Source organism: Lampetra planeri, chromosome 27 (genome assembly GCF_965212315.1).
Source record: "Lampetra planeri chromosome 27, kcLamPlan1.2.h2, whole genome shotgun sequence".
NCBI lineage: Eukaryota > Metazoa > Chordata > Hyperoartia > Petromyzontiformes > Petromyzontidae > Lampetra > Lampetra planeri.
The window spans coordinates 7,931,743-7,959,729 of record NC_136133.1 but is presented as its reverse complement, the minus strand read 5'-3'; the positions used below and the strand labels follow the sequence as shown (position 1 = coordinate 7,959,729).

Below are 27,987 nucleotides of genomic sequence, written 5' to 3'. Positions count from 1 at the left end.
GTGAGCGTGGTGTGTGCGTAGCGGTTAGTGCTGCACTGCCCTACCAACACATCAACCAGCGTTCGAATCCCGTTGATGGCCACCAACACCTGTGACGATAATCTGAACCCGTGTGGGGCCTCCCCAATGAGTACCTGGTGCGATGGGTATGGAACATCGGCATTGGGGAGACAAAGGTGGCCGGGCAGGCGTGGTGGTGGCCACACCGCCCCTTCATAAGTGCTGCTCGCTTCAAGCACTTGCCCCAACAACCTGCGTGGGCTACATGGGAGAGCTTTGTCTGTGTGTGTGTAGGAGGTGGGAGGCAGGAAGTCGGAGTTGATGATGAAGTTGGAGGAGACGACCAATCGGATGTCAGCGACTCTGAAACAGCTGGAGACCAGGTGACTCTCCCCTTCCCCTCCCTGTGTGTGTTGTGTGTACCTTACAGGTCCACTCAGCCTCAAATGAGTACCTGGTGCGGTCTGGTAAAGATCTCCACTGGGGAGACAAAGGCGGTTTGGTGTGGTGCTGGCCAAACACCCCCCTCTTGTGCCTTGCCGGCCTTCATAGGTCTTCGCCAAGAGTCTGTTTAGGCTACACGGGGGTCTTTGTCTTTGTACCGTAAATGACGTCATGCACCTGGGTGGGGGGGGGGTCAGACATTTGTGACGATGTGTGACGAGTGGGGGGGGGGGTTGAGAAATGTGACGTCACATCAAAATGCGCAACTTGAAATAAATATAGACAACACGTTCTACTTAATTAAATAGACTTTTTAATAAATGTTTTCTCCTACAACATCAGAGTGCAGCGGCACATTAAATACGCACTACAATGACAATAGTTTAAAGCGATTTGAAGCATGTTTTATTTTGGGGGGGGCAGAGCTTTGTGACGTCATATTTGAGGGGGGGGGGTCTGACTTTTTGTGACGCCGTGTGACGATGGGGGGGTGGGGAGGGGGTCAACAATCGTCCAAAATCCCGTGACGTCATTTATGGACGGCCCCTTACTTCATCCGGGGAGCAGCGGTGCAGTGGTTTGCGCACTCGAATCGACCCGAGTTCCATTCCCACTCACCGACATCGGTGACAAACATCTGAACCACTCTTGGTGCAATGTGTAAACATCGCCGTTGGGGAGACAAAGGCGGCCGAAAGGGTGCGGTGTTGACCACACTACTCCCCCCATCGGTGCTGCTCGCCAACAGCACTTGCCCCGACAGCCATGCTAGGCTACCTGCGGGACCTTTATCTTTGTTGTTGTTGTTGTCGTCGTTGTCTCTTGCAGTGAGGAGGCCTCGGGCAGAGGCTCCAAGAGCCAGGCTCGCAAGTCTGCACACAGACGCTCCTAGCGCGCGCACGTGTACACGCGCGTGTACGTGTGTACGTGAGTGTGCCACGCGCACACACACACACACACACGCGTGTGTACGTGTGTGTGTGTGTGTGCTTGCGTTTGTACGAGGCTACATGCGCACACACACGTACACGCGTATACACCTGTGTGTGTGTGTACACACACGTACACGCGTATACCCGTAAGAGTGTGCACGCACGCACACAGGTGTACACGCGTTTACACCTGTGTGTGTGTGTGTGTACACGTGCACACACGTGCACACGTATACACCTGTGTGTGTGTGTGTGTGTACACGTGCACACACGTACACGCGTATACCCGTAAGAGTGTGCACTCACGCACGCAGGTGTACACCTGTGTGCGTGCTTGTGTGCGTGCTTGTGTGCGAGTGTACACACGTGCGCAGAGAAGCACAGGACGCGCGCACGCGCTCCCCCGTGGGGGGGGGGGGGGGCGGCACACATGCGCTGCTCCCCCCGCCCCCTCCGCTGATCCCCGTGCCTTCTCCTCTGCCCCCCCCCAGCCCTCCCAGCTCCTGTGCCCCCCCCTCCCCCATCTTCCACTGGGCAGGAGCCCCCCCCCCCCCTCCTGAGCCTCATTGTGGACGTCTGTGTGTGTGTGTGTGTCCGTCTGGGTGGCGGTGCGGTGCTCAGGCTGTAGGGCAGGCAGTGGTAGCTGTAGGGCAGGCAGTGATAGCTGTAGGCGAGGCTGTGAGGCTGTAGTTGAGGCTGTAGGTGAGGCTGTGAGGCTGTAGGGCAAGCTGAGACTTGGTCAGGCCGTAACGATGTAGCGCAGGCTGTAGTTCAGAATGCGATGCTGTAGCTCAGACTGTGCAATTGCTGGTCAAGATGTGAGGCAGTAGGTCAGACTGTAAGACTGTAGGTCAGACCGCATGTAGTTCAGACGATAGTTAAGCCCGACTGTAGTTCAGACTGCAGACCGTAGGTCAGGCTGGGACTGTAGGTCAGGCTGGGTCTGTAGGTCAGGCTGGGTCTGTAGGTCAGGCTGGGACTGTAGGTCAGGCTGGGTCTGTAGGTCAGGCTGGGTCTGTAGGTCAGGCTGGGTCTGTAGGTCAGGCTGGGACTGTAGGTCAGGCTGGGTCTGTAGGTCAGGCTGGGTCTGTAGGTCAGGCTGGGTCTGTAGGTCAGGCTGGGTCTGTAGGTCAGGCTGGGACTGTAGGTCAGGCTGGGTCTGTAGGTCAGGCTGGGTCTGTAGGTCAGGCTGGGACTGTAGGTCAGGCTGGGACTGTAGGTCAGGCTGGGTCTGTAGGTCAGGCTGGGACTGTAGGTCAGGCTGGGACTGTAGGTCAGGCTGGGACTGTAGCTCGGCCCGACTGGAAGGGGAGATTTCGAGGCTTTAGGTGACGCGCTGTGCCCCGTCGTTGGCCCCATGAAGTCGTGGTTCAGAGACTGTGAATGCGTCAATGAGACACTGTAGGGGCGCGCTGGCGGGTGAGGCTGTCGTTGAGAGTCGGTGTCGGCCTGTACGGCTGTGAGGTCACTCGGACGATGATTTTAAAATTGACGTCGTCCGGCGAACTCGGACGCGATTCTCCGCAGGCCCCCATGCCCACGGTGTCGCCTCCATCATCATCGTCGTCGTCGTCGTCATCATCATCTCCAAAGTTCCTGGTTTTGATCTTCCACGAAGCTCATTCAATGTCCACCCTCGACCGCATCCGTACAAACCAAACCGTAGCAGATGCGGATGCCTGATGCACAATTGGACAATTAAAAACGCCCCAGTAGTGTGCCACTTTGTTCATCCTGAACAGAACGTTCAACGTATAACAACGCAGCCCAATCCACAAATATGACGAAGACATCGCAGCGACGCGATACGGTGCTCCTGACGCGGCTATCTGGCTTGACCACCTGGATGTGAGATTGTAGTTGTCGCTCTGCGTCTACATCAGCAGCCGTACGTCACCATCACCCACTCTCACCGACAGCCTCTCTCTCTCTCTGTGTGCGATGAAGGGAAGGGCCATCGTCCAAAACGTCGCCTGCTATTTAAGTTTCGTTTTAAGGCCATGCACGCGCACGCACACACGGTGGTGGCGGCGTTGTTGTTGTTATTGTAGACAAGAGCCGAGTTGTGGTCTGTGCTTGTGCACCGCTGATAGCGTGTGCTGATGGAGCTGTGCGGGCGTGCGCTCTGTTCGCCGGCAGCGCCGTCGACAGCCAACGTGCAGCGACACCCGTTACGATTCGTCGTCCACTGGACGAGGAGTCGTGACGGGGGCTGAGAGCGAACCCTGCGGCCGGCGTGAGATTTCTGCGGCTCTCGGCCTCGCGAGCGATGCGACATTTACCGCGTGTACGGCATTCCCTCGTTATTCGCGAACTCGCTGTACGCGCTTTTGGCTATCCGCGAATCGCATCTGGAACTCTACACGACTGCTGCATAGAGAGAGACATAAAGTGATTGGATTCATGTATTTATTTAAGGTCATTTATAAAAAAAAAAATTCCTAGGCCAATTTCATTCTCCGCGAAATGTGCTGTTCGCGTGCATCCCCTCCTCACCGTGCACAGCGTTCACCGGTTGTGGAGCCGCCTCCGTTATCTCTGTTGTTGTTTACAGGCAGCAGCAGGAGACGGTCACCCTCTTACAGGGGGGGGGGGGGGGGGGCGCTGCAATCGTGAAACTAGAAGGGGGCCCCGGGGGGGGGGGGGGTGGTGAGGCAGCCCTGCATTTATCTGCGTGATGGGAGTTGTGGGAGGGGACCTTCTATTGCTTTGGGCGGGGTGGGGGCGGTCGTCTTGTAGCCTGTGCGTCATTTCTCACCAAACAGTTTGCAGGCGAGCACTCGACCGAGTTGCGGGGGGGGGGAGGCGGGGGTTCGTGGTGAGCCGTACGTAGCCACAGGCTGAGGGAGGGATACTTGATGCGGTGTGCCGGGTAGGCAGATGTATTCTGGGTCGCAGGCTTAAGACTGGAGGTTGGCAACGTGGCTTAGTGGGCACAGGCCCGTAGCGGGGGTAGGTTCGTCCTGGATGTGGTGGGCAAGAGGTGGGCGGGGAAACGGACGGGGTCACAATGAACACCATGGGGGGGGGGTGTGACGATTGTCCCTTTGGGAGCGTCACACTCCGCAAGGCCCTGCCGCCATTTCACAGACACAGCCCGCGGTAGTGGTGGTCGAGGGTAGGGGGTGGTGCGGGTGGTGGGCCATGCTGCTGCTTTGCAAGCTCCTCGGGCACAAGGTGGCCCGAGGAGCTTTCACATCACATCACGGGATGTTTCACGGGATGTTTCACGGTCATCGCGAGTGCGGTGGATGACGCGGAGTGGTAGTATTTTAATGGATAATACCTAGCACCACCGCAGTATTAACCAGGGTGGCCTGCCGGGTTCGAACCTCGAGTCCCCGCAACTTGCAGTGAAGGCGCTACTACTACAGCTGGGCCAGCGCCCCGAATATCAACAACGCTTGCACGTACACGCACGCGCACGCACGTACCCAATCGCGGTGTTTATGAGCAGGAATATTCAGACTGTTGGGGCCTCGTGTACTGAACCTGTGTGTGTGTGTGTGCCACTCAAGAAGCCTCTAGGGCAAATAAACCCGTGATGCCGTAACGGGCCCGTGTCCGCTCTCCTCTTCAATGCCACCGATGCAGCTGCTGCTGCAGAGAGCGAGCGAGTGAACGGTGATGCGTCTCGCAGCGAGAAGTCCCTGGGTTCGATTCCCAACCTGGGCACCTCTCTGTGTGGAGTTTGTTTGTTCTCCCCCTGTTCTGCAGTGAGAGTCGGGAGGGGTGGTGACGTTGTTGGTGCGCTGCGCGACAAACCAGGCAACCAGTTGGATAGTTGAACCAGAGCTGAACCTCCCCTAAGTCGACTAAGCTTCCAAAGGGTGTCTGGTGCGGTGTGTAAACATGAACATTGGAGTCAAAAGGGGCATGGTGCTGGCCATCCACCCCCTCGTGTGCCGTGGCAGACTTCATAGGTGCTGCTACCTGCTAACAGCACTTGTCCCATGTCTGCATAAAGCTCAAAGTGTTGGCTTCAGATTTTCCATCTTCTCCCCCTGTTCTGAATCGGTTTCCTCCGGGTTCTGCTTCCTCCCATAGCTAAACCCACACACAGTGGAACCGGCATCGGCCAAACCACATCCCCAACGTTGACATTCCCTGCAAAACTCTTCAACTGGATCACACAGCAGCAGCATCGCCCCCTATCGCTGCGACAAACCTGGCAGGACCCTCCTGAACATGAGCCTTGAGACTCGATGAGGCTCTCCTGGGTACTGTATGTTTTTATAGGAACCGGAGAACCCAGATGTAGTGACCAACTCGGAGACACGAAGATTTGAGGGCACTTTTATTTAGCCGAGCACCCTTTGCACAATACACACCCTACGCTGGTCCACGCTCTTCTGTCGCTCGCTTTATACACAACTCTACGTGGTAATAGGTTTTTACCCTTTCAACTGGTACAAAAACTGACACCTTTATACAAGGCATCATGTTTGCAATAACCACAACACAAAGCAGTCAAAATGCAAACAAAAAGAAACAACTCTGATGATGATAATAATATGCACTGTCCTTGAAGTCGATTGGTCCACACCCGAGACAGCTTTTCTTAGAGCCTTGTCTCCATTGGTGTTGGACCAGATGATACATTTTGACTGATTGTGTTGTGGTTATTGCAAACATGATGCCTTGTATAAAGGTGTCAGTTTTTGTACCAGTTGAAAGGGTAAAAACCTACTACTATATTTTGCCACTGGTAAAGGAGGTCTCAGTGTAAACTCTACCTGGGTCGCGAGCCTAAACACAACGTGAGCCGTCTAACACCGACGGCGCTGAACCGAGACAGCCAACTACCGTCTAGCAGCGCAATATCGAGTGAAGACAGCGACGATCTTGAACAGCACGACGGAGATCCCACTCCAAACGACAGCCCCGAGCTCTCGTTCAGGGCCCCCTTCTATGCTCCCAGCGTGGCCTTGCTCCTGGCCACGCCCCTTGTCTAGAACCTACCAGCGGGTTCCGGGGGCTCCCCCCACGTGCTCCTTCTGTAACCTTTACTCCAGATATCCCCTCTGGTGTGTCACGTGGCCTGCTGACGTCAGGGCTGCTGCAAGCTGCAGATCCCCTTCCCTGCCAGCAGCCAGCGCTACGCTGCTACATTACTTATTCTATGTCACTAAACAGAGAAAACCCATGCACAACAAGGGGAGAACAAACTTTTCTCGCACCTACCGATTCGCACGGTTGGCTACGTATGGTGCGAAAGAAGTTCAACATACATACATACAAACTCGCCAGAGAGGGGTAGGGACCCAGTCGGGAATCGAACCCAGGGGCCCCCTTCTACCCAGGAGACCCGAGCGCTCGCTCATGCGGCCACGTTCCCAGCCCTCCGTCGCGTCGGCGGTCGCTTCGAATGTACGGTCACGCGTCCCCACTCTGGAGCTGGTGGTCTAGGCAAGGCTGGAGACATATTGGCAGACGTGGGTCACCATCGGGTCATTTGAGTTTATTTGTTTATATTTTTTCAAGCAATCGCGAACGTGCAGAGGGGAGAGGAGGGGGTAGAGAGGGAGCTCTGTAACAGTCTTAAGTATGCACTGGGACTGGCAGATCGCCACAAGCATCACGGAGAGCAGAGGGCGCTGGGTCAGAGTGCAGGGCGCTGGGTCACAGTGCAGGGTCGTGGGTCACAGTGCAGGGCCGTGGGTCAAGTGTTCAAGGATCATAGTTGAGGGGGGGGGCGATGGGTTAGGGGGGAAGTGCATAAGCGAGGTCACGTGACGCTGCCTGAGTGACCCCTGCTCCGGGTCAGAGGTCGCAAGGAGGGGGGCGTCACCCTCTTCCGTGTCGTCGGTGGCGACGACGGCAGTGGCCTCCTCCGTGGTCCCCACGGCAACTGGAGGAGGTGGAGGAGGTGGGGGCGGGGTTAGCGGGTGGGGGGGTCGGGAGGGATTGGCAGAGGTGTGGACTCGAGTCATGTGACTTGGACTCGAGTCAGACTCGAGTCATGAATTTGATGACTTGCGACTCGACTTGGACTTGCATAACAATGACTTTGTCCCACCTATGAGATGTGGACTCGAGTCATGTGACTTGGACTCGAGTCAGACTCGAGTCATGAATTTGATGACTTGCGACTCGACTTGGACTTGCATAACAATGACTTTGTCCCACCTCTGGGGATCGGCTAACGGGACGTCGCTAATCACCCTCATGGCCACCACCACCACCACCACCACTACCACCACCACCGCCGCTGGCGTAACCTCGAACGAGCGGCAGAGACGAGTGACTCCCAGCGTCTCCAGCACGGCCCCACCACCACCAGCATCACTATCACCGCGACCATCACTATCACTGCCACCACCATCACCATGACGACCACTGCAACCACCACCACCGCCACCACCACCACCGCCGCCACCACCAGCATCACTATCACCGCGACCATCACTATCGCCGCTGCCGCCACCACCATCACGACCACTGCAACCACCACCACCGCCATCACCACCACCGCCGCCATCACCACCACCCCCATCACAACCACCGCCATCACCACCATCACCACCATCACCAGTGTTACCTCGAACGAGCGGCAGAGGCGAGCGAACTCCCAGCGTCTCCAGCACGGCACCACCACCACCGCCATCACCACCACCGCCACCATCACCGCCACTATCACCACTAGCATCACCACGACCACCACGGCCTGTGAAAACATCACGATTCTCATTAATAATTGATTATTCGGAGAGAATTGCTCTCCAACTCACCAGGCGAGTGAGAATTTCTTGTGAACTCACCGGGTGATAAAATCTCTCTAACTCACAGCAGGTGACTTGAGAATCACTCTCAATCTCGCCTGGTGTGTGAGAATCACTCCCTTACCCGCCACCGGGTGAGTTGAACCGACACGATCACAAGCGGCGCGCCGTTAAACGCCTGTGCACCACGTGACGATTTGATTTGTTTGGCCGTGTCGGGTGGTGGAGGGCCTTATGAGACAATCACGGCCAGATCGGTACATGGCCTAACCCAATAATTAATCATGAACAATGACGTTGGCTGTCAACAACCATAAAGGTAAAAAAATGGCCATCACCAGCAAGAGGAGGAGGTGGGGGAGGAGGAGGTGAGGAGGAGGGGAGGGGGTGAGGAGGAAGAGGGGGTGGAGGAAGAGGGGGAGGAGGAGGGGAGGGGGTGAGGAGGAAGAGGGGGTGGAGGAAGAGGGGGAGGAGGAGGGGGGGAGGAGGAGGGGGGGTGGAGGAAGAGGGGGAGGAGGAGGGGGGAGGAGGAGGGGAGGGGGTGGAGGAAGAGGGGGTGGAGGAAGAGGGGGAGGAGGAGGGGAGGGGGTGAGGAGGAAGAGGGGGTGGAGGAAGAGGGGGAGGAGGAGGGGGGGAGGAGGAGGGGGGGTGGAGGAAGAGGGGGAGGAGGAGGGGGGAGGAGGAGGGGAGGGGGTGGAGGAAGAGGGGGAGGAGGAGGGGGGAGGAGGAGGGGAAGGGGTGGAGGAAGAGGGGGAGGAGGAGGGGGGGTAGCCCCAAGTGACCCCGCGTGTGTCACCTGTTCCTGCCGGCATCAGCAGCGTTTGTCCAGCAGTCAGTTCTACGCACACAGGTACAGACGCAGGTACAAAGACACAATCAGATACACACATACGCGGGTACACGACAATAACAACCGCCATTCGCCAACACAGCCTTGCCTGCCAGAGGAGCTCACTGATGTGACTGTGTCCAGATCTTTCAAGGATCTGTGAGCTCCTCACACATTTCAGCCTGGTTGAACCCAGGATGGATCGTAGGCAGGCCAGCGTGAATGTTTCTAACCAGCGCAGAGCCATCCCTCGACCGCACCCGGTCATCGATCAGCCTCCCATTGTATCTAGACCAAACGGAAATTCCTCCGGTACAGCCATGAAAGGCTTCCCGAACTATGTGGTCAACATTTTTTTAATGATTTAGGAGTCAGAGGACATCCCTGTCACACCCCAAGGTGAACAGGGAATGGCTCTGAAGCCCGGCCACGTTGCTTTACCCGGGCCTGGCCACCATCATGAAGGCCCTTAATGATTGTGAGCAGAGAGTCCAGGACTCCAAAAGCACGAACAACTGAAAGCCCTGGCCTGCTGATGGTATAAATAAGCCTTGACCAGGTCAATAAAGCAGAGATGTTGGTCTTGTTGGAATCACCTACACCTCTGCTGTAGCAGACAGACAGAAAATATGGCAACTGTGCAGGACCGCCCTGGTCTGAAACCACATTGGGGCTCCACAAGCCTCTCCTCGGCGTACCTGGAAAGGTAATCTTCTATATATATATAGAAGTCAAATTGTTTGTGGGTTTGTGTGTGGTCGCGCGCTTGGCTCTCCAACGGTGGGGTTTACGTTAAAAAAAATAGCCAGGCACCACGCCGTAAGCCCCACGGTCAGCAAGCGCTATTCCTTTTTCACACCCGTCAACTTTAAATTGGTTTAATTAGCGATTTAGTGCGCGCTTCCATTTTATTTATTTATTCATGACGCCTGCACGACCGTACCAACTCACGCGCCTTTGGTGGGGGCAACGGCCCATGCCAAGTCGCACGCCTTTGGTGGGAGTGAGGGGGACATTTTCTTCGCGTAAAAATGCTATAAAAATACACTAAACGCTCACGTCAGTTCTTCACTGTGTGATGTCCCCCCCACACCGATGCGTGTAGTTATTACTACTATACAGTAGCTAGATGCTACCACTATAGGCCCTAGATATTACTGGAGAGCGGCCGGGGAGATCATGGCTGGGGGGGGGGGGGGCAGGGGTAGCAGCCCAGCCCCAGACTGCCAAGGTGCCACCTCGGCCGGCTGGACAATCTAGGCGAGGCCGGAGGCTCTGCACGGGACTAGGCCTCACCACGCCACTCTGTCAGGTGAGTACGTTGTGCTATACAGTCGATAAATACTGCTATAGAGTCAGCATGTACTACTGTAGTGATAGCAGGTACCACCACAGTTGGTATGCACTGCTGTAGTGATAGCAGGTACCATCACAGTCGGTATGCACTGCTGTAATCATAGCAGCTACCAACACCATATGCATTGCTGCAGTGAAAACAGGTACCACCACAGTATGCATTGATGTAATCATAGCAGGTACCACCACAGTCAGTACGCACTGCTGTTACATTTTTAAGAGTAGTTTTGAAATATTTTTAAGACCCGGGCAATGCCGGGTACTTCCTGCTAGTGTTGAATAATCCTTGCCAGGACCTTTCCTGGCACACTGAGGAGGGAGATGCCCCTGTAGTTGTTACAGTCTGTGCGGTCAGTCCCCCTTCTTGAAGGGTGGACCACCAGGGCATCCTTCCAATCCTGCGGAACCTGTCCAGTGGTCCAGACTGTTGTAATGATGTCGACAGACAAATGCCACCCTCCATCAGCAGTTCGCTTGGGAGATCATCTCTGCCCGGCGCTTTTCCTGTTCTCAGACTCTGGATCGCGTTCCATACTTCCCCAACTGATGGCACTTCAGCCAGCCACTAACAGGGGGTGACTACTTCTTCCAATATTTAAGGCACAGAAGCTTCAGCGGGGCTATCCCCACCTTGCCCATGATGTTTTCTGGGCTGAGGGATTTCCCCTCCCCCAAGATCTCACAGAAATGCTCAGCAAACCTGCAAACCTCTTCTTGGGGGTCAGAGATCAGATCACCGGTCTTTCCCCAAAGGATGGTGATAGGTGTTGTGCTAATGGAATTAAAGAGTGATTTATGATCGAGGGTTACCGAGACAGATCCCATCTCAACAACAACCAGCAACCACCACTTCTCATTCTCAGACGTGGTATGCTATAGATGGTGGGAGTTGGCCTGCTACTTTTTCTCAGCTAGCTGGAACACCTCCTCCGTCAGGGTTTGGACCGCGTACCCAAAGCAGCCATTGCAGCTGCATAAGCCACAGTACTAAACCTTGCCCATTTCCCCTCAGCATCAAGAGGAGTGGGGGTGGGGGGAGGATGCCAACTGCAACTCGAAGCGATGATGACATTCTCACTTGCAACTTTCATCAGCTGAGAACAGGCCACTGTTGGTAGATCCTGGTGTCAAGAACATGGGCCCGCATCTGCTGTTCCGTCAATATATAGTCCAGCAGATGTTCTTACTTGGACCTGGCGTGCATCCATGATATGTGGATGTGCCGATGCTGGAACAGCGTGTTGGTAATTTCAAGCCCATGGGCTGCACAGAAGTCTAGCAGCCTCCTACCAGGGTTATTTCGCTGATGTGGACCATGCCCAGGTGCCTGCGTCATGACAAACTCGGGCATTAAAGGCACCCAACAAGATGACTCTATCCCAAGGGGCCATTTTAGCTAGCACCTGTGACAGGAGGTCATAGAAGGCATCGGACTAATCGGCCTTGCCTGCATTCCTCCACTGATGTTGATCTTCGGTGGGGGCATAAATAACCACGACCACCACTCCTCGCCTCTGGTTGATGGGAAGGCGAGCCCACAGTACTCTGGGACTCACAGCCTCTCACACCTCACTGCCACGCTTGTTCAGAGGAAGAGCCACTCCCTGTTGGTTGCTAGTTTTCTGCCTCGAGTAGAGGACTGTCAAAACCTCATAGTGACCAGAGATAGAATCAGTCCACCAGACCTCCTGAATACCACGAGTTCCAGGCGGTACTGGTCCAGCTCGCGACAGAGGAGTGGCAGCCTCTCCTCCACACTGAGTCTTTGCACATTCCATGTGGCCACTCACAGTGGCCTTTTGCCATTTCTAGAGGAACCCCAAGGTTCAGTCTCCTGACTCTGCCAGGAGACGCCGTAGATGCCCATCTCCCGGGACCTCCGGCACAAGCTTAATTTGCGATTTATACCGTGGCCTCGTGGTAATTTAGTTGAAGGTGGATTGGTCACCTGCCCGTCGCACCGTCCAGAGCCCCCGTTTGTCGCTGTGTTGGCTATGAGCACCATGATGGGAAAAAGCCGATTGGAATCGGCCTTCCCCCCCATGGTATTGTTCACAGTCACGACACTGTTACCGCCCGGCACCAGCGAGGAGGTAGGGGGTTATATTTCGATTTAAAGCTTCTTTCGTGACTGCAGGGATTCATCTTCTTGGTTCTTTCGGTAAAGTCACGTAGAATGGAAATAATAAAATAATAAAATAAAACATAATAAAATAATATTATTATATTATTTTAGTATGTTTTATTTTTATTATTTTATTATTTCCATAATGTTTTATTTTTATTATTTTATTATTTCCATTCTACGTGACTTTACCGAAAGAACCAAGAAGATGAGGTAGGGGGTTGTTTTTGCCGGGACAAAGACAAAGATACACACACAAGTACACACAACAATAGTCACCATTCGCCACGAAGCGGTAGTGATATCATCACGGCGGTACACACACACACACGCAAGTACACACCCATGCAGGTATACACTTATGAACACACAGGTACACAAATATGCACAGAGGTTAACACACATGCACAAATGCATACTTGCTCACCCTCTCACCCCATCACTATTTCCACGCTCTCTTTAACGTCTCTCTCACTCTCACCATCTCTCTCTCACCATCTCTCTCTCTCTCGCTCTCACCGTCTCTCACTCACACGATCTCTCACTCTCACCATCTCTCTCTCACTCTCACCATCTCTCTCTCACTCTCACCATCTCTCTCTCACTCACACGATCTCTCTCTCACTCACACGATCTCTCTCTCACTCTCACCATCTCTCTCTCACTCACACGATCTCTCTCTCGCTCTCTCACCGTCTCTCCGCTGTCTCAGCGCGTCTCGCCGTTGCCTCAGAGTCGTCCCTGGGGTTGAGGTAGTTACGGGGGTCACTCCCTCCCTGAAGTCCACCTGCGGTGAGGGATGCCATCACCACCGTCAATACGATCACCACCATCAATCATTCCTGTGAATCATTTCACTCCCATCACTCTGCCCCCTCCCTGTGTCCCCCACCCCCGGTGCCCCCCAAGCCCCCGGACCCCCCCCCCCCCCCACCGTGCCCCCCCCCATGCCCCCCTTACCTGCACGCGGATGTTGTCGGGGGGCCTGCCCCCCCCCCACTGGAGGTAGGAGAGCAGCGCGGCCACGAGCAGGAACGAGAAGTTACTCACAACTCCGACAAGTGCGCACGTCACGGGGAAGTAATACATCAGGTACCTACGGCAAAACACGCGGCGACCACAATCACACACGGGAACCACACACAAGCACACACAAGCACGAGTCGTCAACCAGACAAGTTGAACCAGAGGGACAGGGCCATCATCAACATGAGTGCACAAGTTGGCGACGGCACCGCTCATCATGGTGGTGGTGGTGGCGATGGTGGTAATAGGTGGTGATGGTGGTGGTGATGGTGGTGGTGATGGTGGTGGTGATGGTGGTGTTGATGGTGGTGTTTATGGTGGTGTTGATGGTGGTGTTGATTCATGGTCGTGATGGTGGTGGTGTTGATAGTCGTGGTGGTGGTGGTCGTGGTGGTGTTGATGGTGGTGGTGTTGATGGTGGTGGTGTTGATGGTGGTGGTGTTGATGGTGGTGGTGTTGGTGGTGGTGTTGGTGGTGGTGGTATTGATGGTCGTGATGGTGGTGGTGTTGATGGTGGTGTTGATGGTGGTGCTGGTGATGGTGGTGGTGGTGATGGTGGTGTTGATGATGTTGATGGTGATGATGGTGGTGATGGTGGCGTCACCTGAGCCCCGTGAATCGTGCGTGGATGATGGTAATGATGATGATGGTATTGATGGTAGTGGTGGTGGGGATGATGGTGATGATGGTGATGATGGTGATGATGGTGGCGTCACCTGAGCCCTGTGAATCGTGCGTGGATGATGGTGATGATGATGGTGTTGATGGTAGTGGTGGTGGGGATGATGGTGATAATGGTGATGATGGTGATGATGGTGATGATGGTGGTGGTGGTGGCGTCACCTGAGCCCTGTGAATCGTGCGTGGATGATGGTGATGATGGTGATGATGGTGATGATGGTGATGATGGTGTTGATGGTGATGATGGTGATGATGGTGTTGATGGTGGTGGTGGTGGTGATGGTGGTGGTGGTGGTGGTGTTGATAGTGGTGGTGTTTATAGTGGTGATGATGGTGGTGGTGTTGATGGTGGCGTCACCTGAGCCCTGTGAAGCATGCGTGGATGATGGTGATGATGGTGATGAAGGTGGTGTTGATGGTAGTGGTGGTGGGGATGATGGTGATGATGGTGGTGATGGTGGCGTCACCTGAGCCCTGTGAATCGTGCGTGGATGATGGTGATGATGGTGATGATGGTGATGATGGTGGTGGTAGTGATGATCGTGGTGATGGTGGCATGTTGATAGTGGTGGTGATGGTGGCGTCACCTGAGCCCTGTGAATCGTGCGTGGATGATGGTGTTGATGGTGATGATGATGGTGTTGATGGTAGTGGTGGTGGGGATGATGGTGATGATGGTGGCGTCACCTGAGCCCTGTGAATCGTGCGTGGATGCGCACGATTGCCGAGTAGATCTCCACTCTGCGCGCGCGAATCTCAACCAGAGCCCCCCACGTGGGGCGGTACTACACACACAAAGACAAAGATCCCCCATGTAGCACACACAGGCAGTTGGGGCAAGTGCTGTTAGCGAGTAGCGCCTATGAAGGCTGGCACGGCACACCTATGCAGGGGTGGTTGTGTGTGGGTGTATTGTGGCTGTGGGTGGCTGTGCGTGGTGGTTGTGTGTGATTGTGTGTAGTGGTTGTGTTCGATTGTGTGTGGGTGTATTGTGCTGTGGGTGGCTGTGCGTGGTGGTTGTGTGTGATTGTGTGTAGTGGTTGTGTTCGATTGTGTGTGGGTGTATTGTGGCTGTAGGTGGCTGTGCGTGGTGGTTGTGTGTGATTGTGTGTAGTGGTTGTGTTCGATTGTGTGTGGGTGTATTGTGCTGTGGGTGGCTGTGCGTGGTGGTTGTGTGATTGTGTGTAGTGGTTGTGTTCGATTGTGTGTGGGTGTATTGTGGCTGTAGGTGGCTGTGCGTGGTGGTTGTGTGTTCGATTGTGTGTGGGTGTATTGTGGCTGTAGGTGGCTGTGCGTGGTGGTTGTGTGTGATTGTGTGTAGTGGTTGTGTTCGATTGTGTGTGGGTGTATTGTGGCTGTGGGTGGCTGTGCGTTGTGGTTGTATGTGATTGTGTGTAGTGGTTGTGTTCGATTGTGTGTGGGTGTATTGTGGCTGTAGGTGGCTGTGCGTGGTGGTTGTGTGTGATTGTGTGTAGTGGTTGTGTTCGATTGTGTGTGAGTGTATTGTGCTGTGGGTGGCTGTGCGTGGTGGTTGTGTGTGATTGTATGCAATTGTTTGTATTGTGGCTGCGTGTGGTGGTTGTGGTTGCTCACCGCGTTTTCTCGGTAGTCCGAGTAGAAGTTTACGTCAAGCGTCTGCTTCTGCTCGGTCCAACCGCCTAGCAGCAGCGGTGCGTTCACCACAGTCTCCATCAACCGCAACAACCACGAGCGGTATCGCAACATCACCTGCACCACCGCAAACACCACGGACAGTACCGCTACATCACCTGCACCAGTACCACGGGTGGCATCGCTGCATCACGTGCACAACCACCACCATGAACACAACATCGGTAATGTGTGTGTATGCCAATACTGTGGGGAGAGGTAGTGCAGCGGTTAGCACTTTGCACTCCAAACGCAGTGACTCGAGTTCGATTCTCGCTCACGGCCAATACCGGTGACGATTATCTGAACCGGTGATAGGCCTCCCCTAGGTCGACTTCGCCTCAAATGAGTACCTGGTGCTAGGTGTACATGTCGCCACTAGGTCGACAAAGGCGGCCGGGCGTGGTGCTGGCCACACATGCCCTCGTGTGCCGTACCGGCTTTCATAGGTGCTCGTAAAGAGCACTTGCCCCAACAGTCTGTTAAGGCTATACGGGGGATTTTTGGCTTTGTTTTGCATGCCTCTACCGACAGTAAATACTGTCCCGTGTAGCGAAGTGTATGGTAAGATCTCGCTTAACAAGTGGCGTTCACACTGCAACGCGGTTCTTCCATTAGAGAACGCTTTTCGCGAAATGCATTCTCTAATGGAACGCGCGCCATTGTAAGGCAGAATGCTCACCGTTATAACGTGGAGCGTACCCCGTTATAATGCGGGACACGCCCGTCATAACGCGGGTTTCGGGGCAGCCGATGAAGAACTACTTTCTTCAGCTGCGCAGCCGAGCGGAGCGGTGATACTGCTAATCCTGCATAATGCACGGGCATAATGACTTTAAACCCCTCGCCAAACCTCCTACGCATTTCACAAGTAGTACTAATCGCATATCTACATTTCCCATAAATATGCTAAATTCCTCTTGATATGCAAATTATTTTGTCAAGACGCTCTACGCCCCTCCATCCCAGCATAAATAGTCGCTCCAAGCCTGGGGCGTGCCATTCAGACTCTGCCTTCTCGACAGACCTGTTCTCCACCTGAAGACGGCTGCTTGCGTTGTGGCCGAAACGTCGTGAGAATTATTTTATTATGTTTTATTTTTATTATTTTCCTTCTACGTGACTTTACCGAAAGAACCAAGAAGATGATCTCACTGTGTATGCGTAGTTCATCGCATCCGGTCAAACTTTCTCGTTACATTATTCATGGGGGAATTGTTTTTGCTCAACGCGTTTTTCTCTCAACGCGGCACTTTCCAGGAACGCATCTCCCGTGTTAAAGGAGGACTTGCTGTGTTGTAGCAGGTGCTGTCAATGTGTGAGTACCGCGCGCTCTGCTGTTTGCAGACTCTCGCCTCCGCGCCCGTACGTCTCCATGACGACCATGAACATCCCCAGCCGCTGATTGGTCGGAGACTCGGGGAGGACCAACTCCAGGGAGATGTGGTACGGGGTCCCGAACATCATCGCCTACATCATCACCACCACCATCATCAGCATCTACAGCATCAGCATCTACAGCATCAACATCATTACCATCTACATCATAGTCAACATCATCATCAACATCACCACCAACTCCAGAGATGTGTGATACAGGGTCCCGAACATCATCGCCTACATCATTACCACCACCACCACCATCATCAGCATCTACAGCATCACCGTCAATATCATTACCATCGACATCATAATCAACATCATCACCAACATCACCACCAACTCCAGGGAGATGTGGTACGGGGTCCCGAACATCATCGCCTACATCATCACCACCACCACCACCATCAACATCATCAGCATCTACATCATAATCACCACCACCATCAACATCATCAGAATCTACAGCATCACCGTCAACATCATTACCATCTACATCATAGTCAACATCATCACCAACATCACCACCAACTCCAGAGATGTGTGATACAGGGTCCCGAACATCGTCATCATCAACTGGTCCCGGTCCTCCTCAAAATTGGGGAGACAAAGGCGGCCGGGCGTGTTTCTCACCACACCACCCCCTCGTAGGTGTCCGCCTCTAGTCTGTGCAGACTACACGGGGGATCTTTGTCTCTGTGTGCGAGTGACCTGGTCACGCCCGTGGTTAGTGGTGAGCGAGACGTTAGCCACGGGGAATGAGCACAGCTCCTCCCCGAGACGGGGGCAGTCGGACCTGGGGGCAACACACAGGGGGTGACACAACAACAACAACGACGACAACAGCTCGTGCCTGGCTAGGTGCACTGCGAGGTTTCCGTCGCGTTACGTGTGGGAGGCTCGCTGCTGCTGGCAAGTCGCGGGACAGGTCAACACAAACACACAATACATCTGCACTCCCCCCCCACCACCACCGGTAGTGTCTCCTCGGTCCCGTGTCCCCCTTGTTACCCCTGTGTGCTCCGCCCCCCACGACTCCCTCGTTTTTCCTGCGCCTTGGCTGTGTCCCCCGGTGTCTCCTCGCCGCGTCTCCCCCCTCGTGTTCCCTGCGAGCCCCCTCAGGTCTCCGTGTCCCCGGCGTCTCCCCCGCTCACGTCCCGCACATGGCCGCGTGTCTCCACGTGTCTCTTGCCTCTCCCGCGTACAGCACATTCCGCCTGCGTCTCCACGTCCCCGCTCCCCGCGTCTGCTCTAAACTCTAATCCCGTCTCGGTCCCCTCGTGTCTCCCCCTCAGTCCCCTTCCACCCGTGCGTCTCCACGTCCCCCCGGTCTCGTCCCCCCCCCCCCCCCTCGCATGCGTCTCCCTCCATCCGGACCTCTCCTTGACGAGCCCAGGCGGCCAGGGCCCCGCTACCTGAAGTGGTAGTGCGCGGGCGCCTCGAAGCTCACGGCCGGCATGTACGAGTAGTAGAAGGAGCCGTAGAGGAAGAGCGACACCCAGAGCAGTAGCAGCAGCACGGAGCCCGCGAGCGCGGCGCGCAGCAGCGAGCGACGCGCCCGAACCAACCCCAGCACCAGCGCCTCGTGGCCCCACGCCGCCAGCAGCAGCAGCGGCCGCGCCGACAGCGACGGCGCCGACAGGGGACCACCTCCCGCGCCGCCTCCCCGGCCCCGCGGCGGAGGCGGCGGAGGCGGCGCGGTGGGGACCCGGGGACCCCGCATCACCGCGCCGCCCGGAGCTCTCGCGCGCCGGCGGCGAACCCTGGCAAACGCCGGCACGGCTCGAGGCAGCGCTAGGCCGCAGCTGCCGCGAATGCTGTGGATGGTGAAGACGGGGGGGGGGGCTGGTAGGGAGGGAGAGAGACGGGGGGGGGGTTGTGGGTCACTTAGGGTCAGATCAGGGTGGCCGTAGAGGTCAGAGTCACGCGGGAGGTCACCCCGCCGCTGCCGCAGAGCCGCACACGTGCGCTCTAATTTGAATCAGCTGTTTACAGGATGCACTTCCGGTATACGTCACCGCTGGACACGCCCCCCTTCACCCCGCGGGATGACGTCACTTCCTAACCGGCCTCCGAGTTGTCAAGGGGGACCTGGGGTCGAGATTAAACCCGGCGACGTGGGGGTCCGAGGCGGCGAGATCAAGGGGACCCGGGGGGTCACGGGGTGTACGGACCCAGGCGGCGAGATCAAGGGGACCCGGGGGGACACGGGGGGTACGGACCTAGGCATTCGAAGTTTCCCGGTGGGACTCAAACCCCCTTGGACTGGAGGAGCCGAGTCGTCGCCGCCGGCGATCGAACCCCGGGACCCGTGGGGGTCTGTGACTCAACCCCCCTGGGACTCGGGGGTCGACCCAAGGCATCATTCGACTCAGGAACCAGGAACCCCCAGGGAACGGAGTCAAACCTGGGACTCGGTGAGGGGGTGGAGGAGCGGGGAAGATTTTCAGCGGTCAAACTCAAGGCCTTGAGACGAAGTCGACCGGCGTCTGCGGGTGGCGCTCAGGGCGCTCAGGGGACCGCAGCTGCCCTTGAACCTCGCCTCGAACTCGCCCTCCTCGCGACTCGGGGCTACCGGGCAGTGCACGCCATGTTCTCATGCCGGGGCCGAGTCACGCCGGGTCCGTGGCACCCGGGCCTAAGGCGTCTCCGCACGGGTGCCAATTCCGCTGTTCCCCGTGGCCCGGCTGTTCCCGGGGGGCCAGCTGTTCCCGGGGGGCCAGCTGTTCCCGGGGGGCCAGCTGTTCCCGGGGGGCCAGCTGTTCCCGGGGGGCCAGCTGTTCCCGGGGGGCCAGCTGTTCCCGGGGGGCCAGCTGTTCCCGGGGGGCCAGCTGTTCCCGGGGGGCCAGCTGTTCCCGGGGGGCCGGCTGTTCCCGGGGGGCCAGCTGTTCCCGGGGGACCGGCTGTTCCCGGGGGACCAGCTGTTCCCGGGGGCCCGGATCTCGTGTCCGACCTGGTGGCCACTTTGAGCGCGGGGCTCCGCGTGGCCACGCAGCGTGCGGCCCGCGCCGGGCGCCAGTGGTGGAACCGCTACGAGGAGGTGGTGGGCCTCACGGAGCTACGAGACGCGCAGAGCAAAGTGACGCAGGTACCCACGACACCTGGAGGAGTCAACAAGGGTGGGGACCACGGGGGCTTGTGTACTAGAGGACCATGGGACCACGGATACTGGAGTGTCAGAGTGCTGTGGGACCACGTCGTGTGCTTGTGTACTAGAGGACCATGGTACCACAGGATACTGCAGTGCCAGAGTACTGTGAGACCACGTGTGCTGGAGTTCTAGAGGACCATGGTACCGCAGGATACTGGAGTGCCAGAGTACTGTGGGACCACGTGTGCTGGAGTTCTAGAGGACCATGGTACCGCAGGATACTGGAGTGCCAGAGTACTGTGGGACCACGTGTGCTGGAGTTCTAGAGGACCATGGTACCGCAGGATACTGGAGTGCCAGAGTACTGTGGGACCACGTGTGCTGGAGTTCTAGAGGACCATGGTACCGCAGGATACTGGAGTGCCAGACTGCTGTGGGACCACGTGTGCTGGAGTTCTAGAGGACTATGGTCCCGCAGGATACTGGAGTGTCAGAGTACTGTGGGACCACGTGTGCTGGAGTTCTAGAGGACTATAGTACCGCAGGATACTGCAGTGCCAGAGTACTGTGGGACCACGTGTGCTGGAGTTCAAGAGGACTATGGTACCGCAGGATACTGCAGTGCCAGAGTACTGTGGGACCACGTGTGTTGGAGTTCTAGAGGACCATGGTACCACGGATACTGGAGTGTCAGAGTACTTTGGGACCACGTGTGCTGGAGTTCTAGAGAAATGGTACCACGGATGCTGCAGTGCCAGAATACTTTGGGACCACGTGTGCTGGAGTTCTAGAGGACCATGGTACCACAGGATACTGCAATGCCAGAGTGCTGTGGGACCACGGGGGCTTGTGTACTAGAGGACCATGGTACCACAAGATACTGCAATGCCAGAGTACTGTGGGACCACGTGTGCTGGAGTTTTAGAGGACCATGGGTGCTGAAGCACTGTGATGGTATTGTGTCGTGGAACCAACACTCGCAGGTCATTGCTGCTGCACAGGAGGTGGTGGTATTGTGGTGGTTGTAGCAGTGGCGGTGATGGTGATAGAAGTTCTGGTGGCGGTGGTAGCAATTTTGGTGATAGTGGTGGTGGTGGTGGTCGCAGTTTTAGTGGTGGTGGTGGTCGTGGCGGTGGTAGCAGTTCTGGTGGTGATGGTCGCAGTTCTGGTGGTGGTGGTAGCAGTGGTGGTGGTGGCAGTTGTGGTGGTGGTGATGGTGGTGGTCGCAGTTGTGGTGGTGGTGGTCGCAGTTCTGGTGGTAGTGGTGGTGGAAGCAGTTTTGGTGGTGGCAGTTCTGGTGGTGGTAGCAGTTTTGGTGGTGGTGGTGGTGGTGGTGGCAGTTGTGGTGGTGATGGTGGTGGTCGCAGTGGTGGTGGTGGTGGTAGCAGTTGTGGTGGTGGTGGTAGCAGTTGTGGTGGTGGTGGGAGCAGTTCTGGTGGTGGTGGTGGTGGTTGGTGGTGGTGGTCGCAGTTCTGGTGGTAGTGGTGGTAGCAGTTTTGGTGGTGGTAGTGTTTCTAGTGGTGGTGGAAGCAGTTCTGGTTGTGGTTGGTGGTGGTGGTGGGAGCAGTTCTGGTGATGGTGGTAGTAGCAATTGTGGTGGTAGTGGTGGTAGCAGTTGTGGTGGTGGTGGGAGCAGTTCTGGTTGTGGTGGTTGGTGGTGGCAGTTCTGGAGGTGGTGGTGGTAGCAGTTCTGGAGGTGGTGGTTTCCCAACGGAGCCATGGGAAACGAGACAAGTGCTTGGGAGAAGGCGCTCAGAACCGGCGCCAACAATTTGCCCAAGCTCTGTGATCCTATGTTGTGATGTCGTGGCTGTGGCCATCCCCCAGGCGGAGGGGGTGTTCCTAGCGGCACGTGGGGCCGTGCGCCAGGCCCAGGCCCAGGTGGACGCGCTCCAGGTTCAGCTGCGCCAGGCCAGGGACCGGCTGGAGCGAGTGGAGAGAGACGACGCCAGGTACCTGGAGCTCGCTACTGAGGAGCACCGCCTCCTGCAGGTGAGACACGGGGACACGGGACAGGGGAGGACAGGGACTGGGGTCAGGGGGTCAAGGGACAGGGGTCAGGGGGTCAAGGGACAGGGGGACACGGGGCAAGGGGGAGACGGGGACAGGGGGTCAGGGGACGGGGGACAGGGGGTCAAGGGACAGGGGGAGATGGGGAATGGGGGAGACGGAGACACGGGGATATGGAGACACGGGGATGGGGGGGGAGCACGGGGACAGGGGGATGACAGAGACACGGAGACACGTGTGGGACATGTGCGGTGTCTACTTAATCATCAGCTTGTGTCCCGTATGTCTATTAAACCTTGGTCCCGTGCGTTCCGTGTGTGTTTGTCGCGTATGACTGCGTGCCATTTGCTGCGTCTCATATCTTCCTTGTGTCTCCCCATGTCTCCCCATCCCCACCGCCCATGTCTCCCTATGCCCCTACCGTGTCTCACTGTGTCTCCACGTCTCTCTCCATGCCCCCCCTCTGTATTCCCCATGTCTGCGCGTAGGCTACATGCACTGCGTGTTTTTGCTTTTCTCCCCGTGTCTCTCCGTGTCTCCCTCCTTGTCTCCCCCGTGTCTCCGCAGGAGGAGCGCATGGTGTGAGCGTGCTACATGCACTGCATGTCCCCCGTTTGTCTCCCTGTGTCTCCCCGTCTCCAGTTGTCTCACCATGCCCCCCCCCGTGTTTTCTCCGCAGGAGGAGCGCGTGGTGTGAGTGTACTACATGCACTCCGTGTCCCCCGTTTGTCTCCCTGTGTCTCCCTGTGTCTCCCCGTCTCCAGTTGTCTCACCATGCCCCCCCCCGTGTTTTCTCCGCAGGAGGAGCGCGTGGTGCGCGCCAACCACGTGCGCAGCGCCCACGCGGAGCGCGACGCGTTCTCGGCGTTCTCGGCGGGCGTGCGCGAGAGCCACGAGAAGGAGCGCGCTCGCACCGAGCGCACCAAGAACTGGTCGCTCATCGGCTCCATCGTGGGGGCCCTGGTCGGCGTCGCGGGCTCCACGTACATCAACCGGGCAAGCGGCGGGGGGCGGGCACGAGGGGGGGAGGGCACGGGGGACATGTGGGGGTTTGCTTTGCTGTGTCAACTTGTGTCCCGTGTGTCCTCAATCCCACGAGTCCCATCATGGTCATCGTCATTGTTGTCCCCATGTCACACATGAATCCTACGTGTCCTGTGGGAATCCCATCACTTCTCCCGTACGACCTTCGTCATTACCATCATCATTACCATCGTCATTACCATCGTCATTACCATCGTCGTCGTCGTTGTCGTGATCCCCTTCGTGCGTCCTGTGTGCGAGTCCCATGCACCCCACACGCGGCTCCGTCATCTTCGTCGCCGCCGCCATGGTAACGGTGCTCTCGCCCTCTCTCCGCGCCTCCCCGCCCACACCAAAGACAAAGATCCCCCATATAGCCTGAACGGACGAGGCAGCGGGTGGCCTACACTACGCCCAGCCGCCTTTGTCTCCCTCATGGCGATGTTTACACATCACACCGGGTACCCATTTGAGGCTCAGTCAGCCCAGGGGAGGTCCGGTTCAGATAATTAGGACTGGTGTTGGCCGTGAGCGGCAGTCGAACTCGGGTCGCCGGATTCTATAGCGCAGCGCTCTAACCACCCCCTCCCCCCCCCGTGCGTGTCCCGTAGGTCCGCCTGGCCGAGCTGCGCCAGCTGGTGGGGGAGGCGCGGGGCGGCCCCGAGTCGCTGCAGGACGCGCTCCGGGAGCAGGCGGCGGCGCACGCGCAGCAGCAGGCGCAGCTTGCGGGCGCCGTGACGCAGCTCCGCACGCTGCTGCTCGGTGCGCCCCACACACGCGTGTCGCTCTCCCCCGTGTGCGCATGTGTGTCACTCTCCCCCATGGTGTGTGTGTGTGTCACTCTCCCCCGTGGTGTGTGTGTGTCACTCTCCCCCGTGGTGTGTGTGTGTGTCACTCTCCCCCGTGGTGTGTGTGTGTGTCACTCTCCCCCGTGGTGTGTGTGTCACTCTCCCCCGTGGTGTGCGTGTCACTCTCCCCCGTGGTGTGTGTGTGTCACTCTCCCCCGTGGTGTGTGTGTGTGTCACTCTCCCCCGTGTGCGCGTGTGTGTCACTCTCCCCCATGGTGTGTGTGTGTGTCACTCTCCCCCGTGGTGTGTGTGTGTCACTCTCCCCCGTGGTGTGTGTGTGTCACTCTCCCCCGTGGTGTGTGTGTGTGTGTCACTCTCCCCCGTGGTGTGTGTGTGTCACTCTCCCCCGTGGTGTGTGTGTCACTCTCCCCCGTGGTGTGTGTGTGTCACTCTCCCCTGTGGTGTGTGTGTGTGTGTCACTCTCCCCCGTGGTGTGTGTGTGTCACTCTCCCCCGTGGTGTGTGTGTCACTCTCCCCCGTGGTGTGTGTGTGTCACTCTCCCCCGTGGTGTGTGTGCGTGTCGCTCTCCCCCGTGGTGTGTGTGTGTCACTCTCCCCCGTGGTGTGTGTGTCGCTCTCCCCCGTGGTGTGTGTGTGTGTGTCACTCTCCCCCGTGGTGTGTGTGTGTGTCACTCTCCCCCGTGGTGTGTGTGTCACTCTCCCCCGTGGTGTGCGTGTCACTCTCCCCCGTGGTGTGTGTGTGTCACTCTCCCCCGTGGTGTGTGTGTGTGTCACTCTCCCCCGTGTGCGCGTGTGTGTCACTCTCCCCCATGGTGTGTGTGTGTGTCACTCTCCCCCGTGGTGTGTGTGTGTCACTCTCCCCCGTGGTGTGTGTGTGTGTGTCACTCTCCCCCGTGGTGTGTGTGTGTCACTCTCCCCCGTGGTGTGTGTGTCACTCTCCCCCGTGGTGTGTGTGTCACTCTCCCCCGTGGTGTGTGTGTGTGTGTCACTCTCCCCCGTGGTGTGTGTGTGTCACTCTCCCCCGTGGTGTGTGTGTTACTCTCCCCCGTGGTGTGTGTGTGTCACTCTCCCCCGTGGTGTGTGTGCGTGTCGCTCTCCCCCGTGGTGTGTGTGTGTCACTCTCCCCCGTGGTGTGTGTGTCGCTCTCCCCCGTGGTGTGTGTGTGTGTCACTCTCCCCCGTGGTGTGTGTGTCACTCTCCCCCGTGGTGTGTGTGTCACTCTCCCCCGTGGTGTGTGTGTGTGTGTCACTCTCCCCCGTGGTGTGTGTGTGTCACTCTCCCCCGTGGTGTGTGTGTCACTCTCCCCCGTGGTGTGTGTGTGTCACTCTCCCCCGTGGTGTGTGTGCGTGTCGCTCTCCCCCGTGGTGTGTGTGTGTCACTCTCCCCCGTGGTGTGTGTGTCACTCTCCCCCGTGGTATGTGTGTGTGTCACTCTCTCCGTGTGTGCGTGTCAGTGAAATAGTCTTGGGCCTTCCCCTGGTGTGGCGTATCAAGAGTAGTGGGGAAACAGGCAAATGGGCGTGGTTCTGGCCACACCACCTCCTCTTGTGTCACCTCAACCTTCATCAGTGCTACTAACAGCACTTGCCCCAACAGTCTGTTAAGGCTACACGGGGATCTTTGTCTTTCTCCCTGTCTCATGTCTCACGTCTATCTCTCATGCGTCTCACACTAGCGCAAGCCGCCCTTTCTCCCTGCACTGGCGCCACGTCTCACGTCTCCCGTCTTTTCCCAGCCGCCAGCACCACCAGGACCCAGCAGCAGCAGCCGCAGCTGCTGGCACCGACCCCCGGATCCGCGGAGCTGGCGCCGAGCATTGGCGTTGGCGGCGGCGACGACGGTGGGGCCGCCGGTGTGGCCGCCGGGATGCCCGCGTGGCTGGCGCCGCTGCGGGAGGCGGCGGAGCGCTCGGACCGGCGGCTCTCGGAGCTGGCGGGTGGGGTGCGCGAGCTGCGCCGGCTCGCCCGCGGCGCCGCCGCCGCCGCCGGCCACGCGGGGCCCACGGCGCAAGTCGAGGGGAGCGGCGAGAGCGACCAAACGGCGGCGGAGCCGGCGGGGACGGAGTGCGGCCCGGAACCGGCGGACGGCGGCGCTTGGCCGGAAGGGACCGGCGCTTTGCTGGGGGGGACCGCCGAGGAGGAGGAGGAGGAGGAGGAGATTGAGCGCGACGTGGCGGTGCTGGGCGCCCTGTGGGACACGGAGGAGCGGCTGGCGCGCCGCGTCGACCGGCTGGCATGGGCCGGGGTGGCGCTGGCGGTGGGGGCGGCTGCTGTGGCCGCGGTGGTCGTGCGGGGTGGGTGATTGCGCCGGGCGGGGGGCAAGGGAGTATGCGCAACACACAATTGTTGCACACGGCAGCAAACGTTCACCGTTAATTGGCGGTGAATTTACCATGGCGCTTGTGCCAGGCTAGGTGTACCTCGAGGCCGTCACGTGAAGTGTGAAAGGCTCGCTGCTGGTAAGTCATAGGACAGACCCAAGTGCCACGGGTTGTGCTGAGATGACTGGTAGATGCATCAACTGTGCTCCCTACTGTGCCACCTCGCATACACAGACACACATGTAACACGCATACATACACATGCTCGCAAGGTTGGGACATGCATCGTTGAGTGCGAGAAGCAACTTTAATGGATGAATCATCGCTCGTGCCAGTCACTCACTCGCTCCCTCCCGGTTGTGCCTCCGTCCGCTTGTGCCGCCTTGCTGCTGCCGCGATTGGTTGCGTTGTGATTTAGCGATATGATATGCGATGATTAAAGTGAAGAGGCAGCTGCTGCAGTTGCGAGTTATCGAGGAGACCCACGTGGGAAACCCTGGAAACTACTGACAAACCTTCCCGGTGCTGGAGCTGTCAATAAATAAACCACGTCACGTGGTGGTGGTGATGTTGGTGGTGCGATGGTGTTTCTGATAATTGGTGGTGGCGGCGGTCGTGATGAGTGGTGGTGGTGTAGTGGTTGTGACCCAATCGGTAACCAGGCTCAAACCTGCTTAGCTTCTCTGTTCTGTTGCGATTGGACACATTGCGGATGATTTGGTCATGGGCAAAATGATCGTGGTGGTGATGGGGGCCGGTGTGGGCCGGTGTATGCAGGAGTGAGGAGATGTGGGCAGCTGGGCGAGGGATCTTGAGTGCGCGACATTGAGAGACACTTCTATTAGTTTATTATGATGCTAGTTTGCGCATCAGTGAGGAACCTGCGTCTAGATTAGTGGTTCTCAGGGTGCGGTCCCCATGACCCCCCCGGTGGTCCGTGACAGTCCTCCAGGTAGTCCGCGGGACTCTGATGCAAACGAAGGTTGAGCCTCGAGTAACGACTAAGTTTTTATACCTTTAGTTTAAGACGTTAATTTAGATTTAACTTGTGATATTTAATTTATAAAATTAAGTTAGGTAAATTGTCCTGATCAAGCTACCCTAACCTTAAGATCTAAATGCCACCCCTTAAAAAAAAAAACTTTTCGCTGCGTTGAAATTTTTTTTTATGTTCCGGTAATACTGTATGAATCATTTTGTATCACAGGGACTCCTCTACTTAGGAACATTCGACTTAGGAACTTTCAGAGAAACGAACAAACCTGTCCGTATGTCCAGTTGCCTGTTCCGACCGAGAGTCGCAAGTTCAACCGCCGCGCAATCGATGGCGGTGATGGCATCTACATCTGCAGAACATGAAAAACCAGTAGCATCTACATCTACAGATTATAATAATAGGGTTTTCCCCTTTGTTCTGGCAACAAAACGGAAACCTTTTTACGAGGATTTATGTTACTGCATTAACCACAATACTTGCAGACCCAATTGGGTCGAGGCTCATAAGAAAGCCGTCCCTTGGTGTGGACCAATCAGTTTCAAGGACAATGCATATATTATCATCGTGTGTTTTTTGTTTGCATTTGACTGCAAG

General features: G+C 57.0%; 3 protein-coding genes across 3 annotated transcripts in view; 2 read left to right on the top strand and 1 right to left on the bottom strand.

Moving 5' to 3' along the window:
• Nucleotides 1-3,972, top strand: part of LOC144728112 (protein RUFY3-like) — a 47,068-nt gene extending 43,096 nt beyond the window's left edge. The window contains exons 14-15 of the mRNA XM_078607400.1: nucleotides 295-383; nucleotides 1,273-3,972. Coding sequence (XP_078463526.1) covers nucleotides 295-383; nucleotides 1,273-1,336 — 153 coding nt within the window. The 3' untranslated portion in view covers nucleotides 1,337-3,972. The remainder of the gene's footprint in view (nucleotides 1-294; nucleotides 384-1,272) is intronic.
• Nucleotides 3,973-6,822: 2,850 nt separating this feature from the next.
• Nucleotides 6,823-19,154, bottom strand: LOC144728111 (seipin-like). Its single transcript, XM_078607399.1, has 10 exons — nucleotides 18,561-19,154; nucleotides 17,857-17,941; nucleotides 17,092-17,235; nucleotides 15,709-15,843; nucleotides 14,803-14,900; nucleotides 13,369-13,504; nucleotides 13,102-13,195; nucleotides 8,895-8,936; nucleotides 7,918-8,043; nucleotides 6,823-7,227 (listed from the first exon to the last, which is right to left on the bottom strand). Exons 1-10 carry the CDS (start codon nucleotides 18,866-18,868, stop codon nucleotides 7,019-7,021), a joined length of 1,377 nt encoding a protein of 458 aa, XP_078463525.1. The 5' UTR covers nucleotides 18,869-19,154; the 3' UTR covers nucleotides 6,823-7,018.
• CCDC51 (coiled-coil domain containing 51) lies at nucleotides 19,056-26,969 on the top strand. The gene is made up of 5 exons (XM_078607397.1): nucleotides 19,056-20,233; nucleotides 22,064-22,228; nucleotides 23,048-23,242; nucleotides 23,881-24,031; nucleotides 25,812-26,969. Exons 1-5 carry the CDS (start codon nucleotides 19,736-19,738, stop codon nucleotides 26,375-26,377), a joined length of 1,575 nt encoding a protein of 524 aa, XP_078463523.1. The 5' UTR covers nucleotides 19,056-19,735; the 3' UTR covers nucleotides 26,378-26,969.
• Nucleotides 26,970-27,987: the final 1,018 nt, after the last annotated feature.